General features: G+C 36.6%; 1 protein-coding gene across 1 annotated transcript; it reads left to right on the forward strand.

The window, feature by feature from the left end:
- Positions 1–370: 370 nt before the first annotated feature.
- Positions 371–6,050, forward strand: LOC134653434 (multiple coagulation factor deficiency protein 2 homolog). The gene is made up of 5 exons (XM_063508797.1): positions 371–417; positions 4,442–4,601; positions 4,751–4,886; positions 5,144–5,234; positions 5,899–6,050. The coding sequence occupies exons 1-5, from the start codon at positions 405–407 to the stop codon at positions 6,033–6,035; spliced, it is 537 nt and encodes a 178-aa protein (XP_063364867.1). The 5' UTR covers positions 371–404; the 3' UTR covers positions 6,036–6,050.
- The last annotated feature ends 1,559 nt before the right edge of the window (positions 6,051–7,609 follow it).

A 7,609-nucleotide genomic window follows, 5' to 3' on the forward strand; every position in this document is an offset into this window, starting at 1 on the left:
TTACAAAGCTCTGCTTTTTGCTAGTTTATAATGATTTCCTAAAAATATTAAGGCATATATGGGATTAATTAATTAATGTAATATCTTTCCACCAGTTCAACTGGTCCAGTTGACTTGAATATACCGACGCTAACTTATTTCGTACTAGTAACGACATCTATGAAGGGGTGCAAAAACTAAATATCACCTTAAGATGCCATGCGCACAATCTCCGTAACCTGCCAAGCGACTCTATTCAATAAAGCTTTATGATAACGTTTGAATTCGCTCGCGGTTTTCACGCGTGCGCCTTACGATTGATTTTCACTGTCGCTGTGAAGTTGACAGATGCTTGTTGTGGAAATATATTTAAGATTATTTAAGGGCGACAAAGAGGCGACAAATAAGTGTCTGATTCAACAATAATGAAGATTGAAGGTAAATGGCTATACTATTAACATTAATAGTTATTAACGGGATCTATGTGGGCTCCCTTTAATGAGTTTTTGTTGCATTATATTTCATCATTATGATCTTAAATATTGGTTAGATAAAAACTGTATTTGTTAATTATTCGCAGAAGTCCTGGTTACTATAAGGCTCAGCGATAAACATTTATATCTTTAAATAGATCGTTGCAAACCGTGGTTCGACAATTCGACATAAATTAGAACACGAATATGGTTATAGGTAAATAATGTAAAACAAGTGCAAAATAAGTACCTACACATACTTTCAGCCTTTCTGGGGAGTGAACTTCACTACTAGGAAACCTTTTCTCTATTTCTATTTGTTTGTAAGATCTACATCGCTACTTTTAACCTTTTAACCGCCAGCAATTTTTGATCGAGCGTGCTCGTGTCGCCACCGACAGTAATTGTACCACGTAGAGTAAGGTTGGCATAGTTACGGGAGTTATAAATGTGCTGTAAAACCAAATCAGATCTTTGTCTTATTTATCAGACTGTGGCGAAATGAGCTGGATATGTAATGTCTTATATATCAAACTCTGGTGGTTAAAGGGTCAATCAGGTGGTTTTGCGGTCGAATAACTTTTTCTAAAAACAACAATATACTATCCTACATTTGATATCAATCAACATGATCATTTTCTTTGACATAAATGTCCACAAAAGTGTATTTGGTGAGCGGATAAAGGAATTTTTGACCCGTAAGGGCATTGTGATCGGCGGGATTAGGGTGTTATCGCCATAACACGGTGGGTCGCTGAGTACCACCAGGGGTCTTATTCGATGAGACACACTGCCAGTAAGGGCGGTAAGCCCTTTTAACCCAACTGGGGGAATAATGTTTTTTGTTTGTATTGAAGTGTGTAAGATATATGGTTAGGTACGCTGAGTACGCTCCTCGAATCCCTACAAGTCATGGCCTAAATGATTATTACAATGGACGCGGTATATAGTACAAATACAAAGACTCTTTATTGCACACTTCATTACAGAAAACAATACAAATAATACAGAAAAGAAGAGGTTAAACATGCTTAAAAAAACATGCTATCTCTAAAAAGCCGTGTGTTCCTACCTACTTAGATAAAAAATCGTCCTATTAATCTCCAAAAAATCATATTCACGAAAATAGCTCATATTTTTATCCTGTTAAACTTTGTGAACATGACATCTATAATTTTTGGCCCAACCAAATTATGGAAGTGCCCTCCGCATGTTGGTATATTCGTAGATGCGGCTATAATAGTATTATGTTTGCTTTCTAGATTCTTCAGTGTGTCAGTCCTCTCTCGCGCCGCTTGTGACAGACACCCCGACATATGGACCGCGCACTTGTCGACGCAAGCGCATAATTTGTCCTCTATTACGCCTACAGGTCCGCAACTTTACAAATCACATGCTTAAACTATTATTCTCATAGACATAAGGTTCCTTTTGATATAAGCAGGAACACAGATAAGTTGGTAGAGCATAAATAAAGAGGGTCCGATTAAAGGCTCGTCTTTCTGCCAACTGTTCGATCTGAGAGAGGGTGGCCACATTTAATTATGCATTCCGACTATTGAAAGTAGTACTTTGTAATGGATTTTATAGTGACACAGTACATACTTATTAATATTATTAATAGCAAAATGATCAAAGAAGTAAAAAAATACTATTAATAATTATCAAATGCGTAAGTAGACTTTTAAATTAAGTAACGTAAAGGTACCTAACTATTATTGCACCTAATAGGATGTCAAAGACTAGGACTATGGCTTCCATTCCGTAATTACGTAATAACGTAATTCCGGATAGCTATTGATCTTTTAATAATTACGTAACTAAAAGGAACAATTCCGTAATTACGGAACTATGAAAAATAAGATAATACGTTACACTCGGCGTCAGGGAAATCGCACACCCACAGATTTTTGTGCCAAGCGAATATAGCTCTTATCATATGTATTATAATACCCTATCAATATTAATATCATTTAAAAGCCAAATTAATAAGCTTTAAACATGAATAAAGCATTTTCGGAAAAAATAATAATAATCACGAAATTATCGCGTTCTGAAAGAACACCTAGAATACGCGTTGTATAGGGTCACTAGTTGCGTTACCTTGGAGAGGTATAAAAGGGGGGGTAAAAGTGTGATATGGGTCATTCGGTATCCAGAGTTCACAGAGGTCATCCCGGAACAGCTGGAGAAAGAAAACACCCCAAGAAAATGGATACCACGGAAGCAGTAGCAACTCAAGCAGTAGCCCTGGTGGATTTAGGAATGACGCAGTCTGTGGTTCCTCGGCAGCTCAACATAAGCCGTTTCCGAGTTCTACGAGCAGTTTATCGATTCCAGAGGACTGGAAACTTCACCAGGAAGCCTGGATCCGGAGGACAACGCTACACTTCCGAGAGATACGATCGCTTTATTGTGTCAACGTCTTTGCGGGACCGTTTCTCCAACGCTGTCCAGCTGCAGCAGGAGCTACGAGCTCCTTATCGGATAAATCGTTGAACGCGTTGTCATTTATGCGGTCATATTTTCAAAATAAAAAATCCAAAAAATGATCATAGTGTGTGTCCCATTCTGTTATTCTGTTCTAATTAAAGATCCCCAATAATTGTACTGTCGTTTTATTTTAGAACACTCAATTACGGAATTACGTAATTACGTAATTATTTTTTTAAATTTCGTAACTAATTACGTAATTAACATTTCCGTAATTTTGGAAGCCCTAACTAGGACGTTTACCTTGTCTTGTTGTGGGTAGGTAAGTACTACTACCCAAGTACTATACTAAATATGCTATGTAGAGTAACGTTCATTGTATATTATTTAAAAAAATCTGCTCAACATAAATATGTATGTACTATAAAAACTTGAAAGCCCATGAAAAAACTGTAATGTTGTCAAATATTTAATAAGAAGCAAGCTGTCTATCGGACGTGAGCTTAAATAATGTAAAATATTTCAGATAAATTAGCTACAACAACTTATAGCTATCAACTTTTTGCAAACGTTAACAATATGTAAAATAAGCTAATTTGACGTTCTAACTAAACATTTAATTTGACGTGCATTTACTGACAAATGAAATGGGCAGGAGTGAAATGAAGTGTGAATATAGCGTCTCCGCGGGGTATTTGGACCGCGGGGCTCGGCCCCATGGGGGGCACCAGCTGCCCTACCCTTTATGTTGCAAGTACAATGGTGTTCAAATTACAGACAGGTACCATTCAGTGTTGATCTTGTTTCATTGTTTAGTTATTTGTCGTGAATATTGACGGCACGTGCGGACTGTGTTGTGAGTTGTGAGTGTTGTGACCGAGTTTCGACTTAAATTGATTTGGCAACTGTTGCGTGATGTTTTGATTCACTATGATCTTATTAGGTACATGATTGGGAAACACATTTTCTTTTGGGATTTCGGCAGAATATTGGTCTAGTATTTGTGACCTACACTTTTATAGCTGACTCTACTTCTAATAATTTGCATGTCTTTCAAGTACTTCTTGAGAACTTTCTAATTAGACTAAACTCGATTTGTCTGTATTTTTTCATCAAGGAATTCCCTTGGCTACCTTCCGACTGTATCTGTAGAGTGTTAGCATATTATTGCATTGTCATCGGAATTACGAAAGTATTCCAAAATTCAACTATACATAAATCAGACATCGAAAAAATATTTGAAAATGAACACACTGTTTCAGGGTCCAAAAAATTGGATTTCATTGTTTCTTATTTTGAGAGAATTCCTACATGTTTAGAAAGAAAAGTAATGACGAACTTCGGTTTATAATTCACGCATAATGCACCAGAAAATAATTATAGCCAACTACCTGCGGGCTACCCACGGACGGAGCGTGTGATACTTTCTGCTAACGAAAGAAAAATTATAGTATGTAGTTCAGATTTCAGAGAGCATTACGGATTTAGTGTCTTGTTCTTAGTACAAAAACCTGCATTTCTAGGATCTAAAACATTGTCATTGTGTTAATTTGCAGCATCCATGGTGCTGCTCCTATCCTCGCTGGTGTCCGCGCTGCGCCGCGGTCCGCACCATCCCCACGGGCAGTCTCCAGTGGACCAGAAACACCATCACTACAGACCGCCGCGTAGTGCGGAGTCTCTCACGGCAGACGCTCAACTGCTTCACGATGTACAGTGAGTGCTATATTTTTGTTCATAGCGTGCTTGATAGAACGACGTGACGCTATAATATTATGTCGTGCTAAGATTGCTTAATGGAAATTTCTATTCTATTCTAATCTATCGGAATCAATTTAATCAACATTTTACCTATCTTCTTCCAGGCACATAGAAGAAGACTCCAAAGTATTGACTCCTGAAGCGCTTGCGAAGATGACGCCTGAAGAGCTGGAGTTCCACTATTTTTCCGCACACGATTTTGACAGAAACTCTAAATTAGATGGACTAGAACTACTAAAGGTAAAACGAAACTAACTATAAAAAGAAATTAATTGAGTACTATTAGACTTTCACTCCCAACCAACTTAACTTCAAATTAAAGTAAACTTATAACTAAAGACATAGGTAGTGTAGAAAGCCCTTAACCACTCATTTGTTTTGGTAGCTCTGTTTGCCAGCCGTACTGATCGCTTGTTCATGTTCATACATTAAATACTCTTACAATGTAATGTTATACTGGTACCTGTAATAATACATAACATTTTCTTTTATTTCAGGCGGTGTATCACACAATAGAACACGAGGCTCATGATCCCGACAACGATTCCTCTATAGAACCTGAAGCAAACGAGCTTGATGCCTACATTGGTATGCAATTTTCTGTGATGTTTTAATGTTAGATACCTAGTGTTTTTTTTTTCAATTACAATTTAAAGATGGTAGTACAATAAGTCCGTTATAATTCTAATATTTGTTAACGCACGGATCGCGGGTCACTTGTTCAGATTCTATTGGTTGAGTTATTCAATGATTAACTACTATTACTAATTTTCATGAAGTAACTGTAAATTAGTGTATTTTTATTATTTACATAAAGCAAAGACGCTGATTAATGTTTATTTTGCTTGGCCCAAGACGCACAGTTTGAAATTAACTACAAATGATTGCCCCTATGTTCCTATTATCCTCGCTTAACCTTAGGTCGATGACGGGAAGTACATAAATTAAAGATATTCCATGATCGACACAGCTAAAACGATAGAATTCATTAAATATTAATTATAGGAATGTAGTGAGGTTGACTGCGACACTTTCCAATTCAAATCTGAATGACGGTTCCACTCAGGATGCCATCTCATTTCGGGCTGTCTTCAGAATTGGCCAGGAACCAATCCATTAAAGAAGCTTTTCGGGTCATTCAAATAAAAGTCACTGTATCGTAGTCAAACACACTCAAGCATAGACTATTTTAATACTTGACATTCCATCAAACGCAGCCGTCATAAATTCATAATAGATGGTCTGCTTACAGCGCTAGTGGACCGCACGCTGCAATCGGACGACACGGATGGCGACGGCTACGTGTCGTACGCGGAGTACCGCGCTGCTCGCGCCAACAACCCCAGCGAGCGGACGCCGAGGGTGCTCGCTGATAATTCTCCGCCTTAGCACTAGTTATTGGAATTACTAAAGACAGGTTGTAAAAATCTTAGGTCACGTGTTGAACTGTGTTGTGTCAACTTTGATGCCAGATTTAACAGTGTCTAGTCCGTTTAACAGCAATGCAACCCACCTGCCCTAGCTCTAAAGTATAAGTTTCATGGCTAAAAGTTGGTTCAAAAGGGCTACCTATTGCAATAAAACCTTATTTTCTATCAATCTGATGAAAAGTAGTACATTTCAAGAATCAATCAAAATAAAATAAATATCTAAATGGATTTATGAGAATTGTTATAGATAAGTGTACCAATTCTAGTAAGGAAGACTTTCGAGTGTTCATCACTGTCCTAGTATATTAATGTCACATTTAAACTTAAGACATTATGAATACAGGTTACAGCCGGCTGTCATCTAAGTATTGGGCATTAACATGTCGATTACTAGGACGTTAATTTCAAACGTCAAAATTTTGGTATGACAATAAATTAGATACAATTTTAAGAACGGAATTGGTTGAGTGAGCCTAGGAATGGTCTAAAGTTAATTTATAGTGTTTATAGTATAAAATAAATGTGGGTACTTACCTAATAAGAAAGTGACCAAGACTTGCTTAGTTATGAGTTGTGATACTCGTGATCAATGTCCTTGTCTTTTATATCCCATACCACATGTTTGAAATATGATTTAATTTTTGTCTTATTCCCTAAAGCTAACATTAAAATATACTTAACACGAATATGGTAAATAAAATACTTTTATTAAAAGTAATTTTTCTAATATTAATTTTATCATAGCTTCTTCCATAATATGTATTATTATTTACATGACTAAACAGTTACTGGAATATTAACTGAGCAAATAGTTTATACTGCCTACACAAATATTGTAATTACAGATAGGATTTGAACAGTAAGTAGGTACTACACTCATTCACATGAAGGTAACTAAAACTAAACTTTAGTTCAAAATACACATATCATTATTTTGGTGGTACTCTGTTTGACTTTGCACTCCCACTGAACTGCTACGTGAATAGTTCAAAATTTAACTTTTATATAGAAATATTTAATGTAAGGTATCGTTAATTCTGACGAAAGTTCAATATGATTATAATATTCAATAAAATTTACGCGGATTACCATGACTTACAAGTTACAAGTATGTTTAGGGAGCGCGTCGACAAATCTCGGTGAATGTTTATTAGTTTCCATCTGACAGATTCATATTACAAATGCAGCCCCAATCGTTAGAGCCCTTCTCGAGAACTCATTTACTATGAATAGAACATACATTTATTTATTTACAAAAATCATTCGTTTAATACTGAATTATAATATATGTGGCATGATATTCTCTTCCATCTGATCACCTTCAATAAACACGGTGAATTACTATTTCAGTGTAGTTTTGTCAGACTCGCAGGAGGAATCTTCCGGAAGAAGGTATCAAGTCGTGAAGGGGTCAAAAGTAGCTCGAAATGGTTCGTGTAATATTACACACGGTTGCTGCGTCGCCAGTTCCTTTTTCATTGAACTTGGTTGGACACGCTACCGCGTGTCTAGATCATGTATCTACTTATTTAA

Source organism: Cydia amplana, chromosome 13 (assembly GCF_948474715.1).
Source record: "Cydia amplana chromosome 13, ilCydAmpl1.1, whole genome shotgun sequence".
Lineage (NCBI taxonomy): Eukaryota > Metazoa > Arthropoda > Insecta > Lepidoptera > Tortricidae > Cydia > Cydia amplana.

Excerpts from the sequence above, each read along its gene's own strand:
- LOC134653434 (XM_063508797.1), top strand. Across the intron at positions 4,602-4,750 it reads CAACTGCTTCACGATGTACA|GCACATAGAAGAAGACTCCA; the intron begins GTGAGTGCTATA and ends ATCTTCTTCCAG. Across the intron at positions 5,235-5,898 it reads CGAGCTTGATGCCTACATTG|CGCTAGTGGACCGCACGCTG; the intron begins GTATGCAATTTT and ends GTCTGCTTACAG.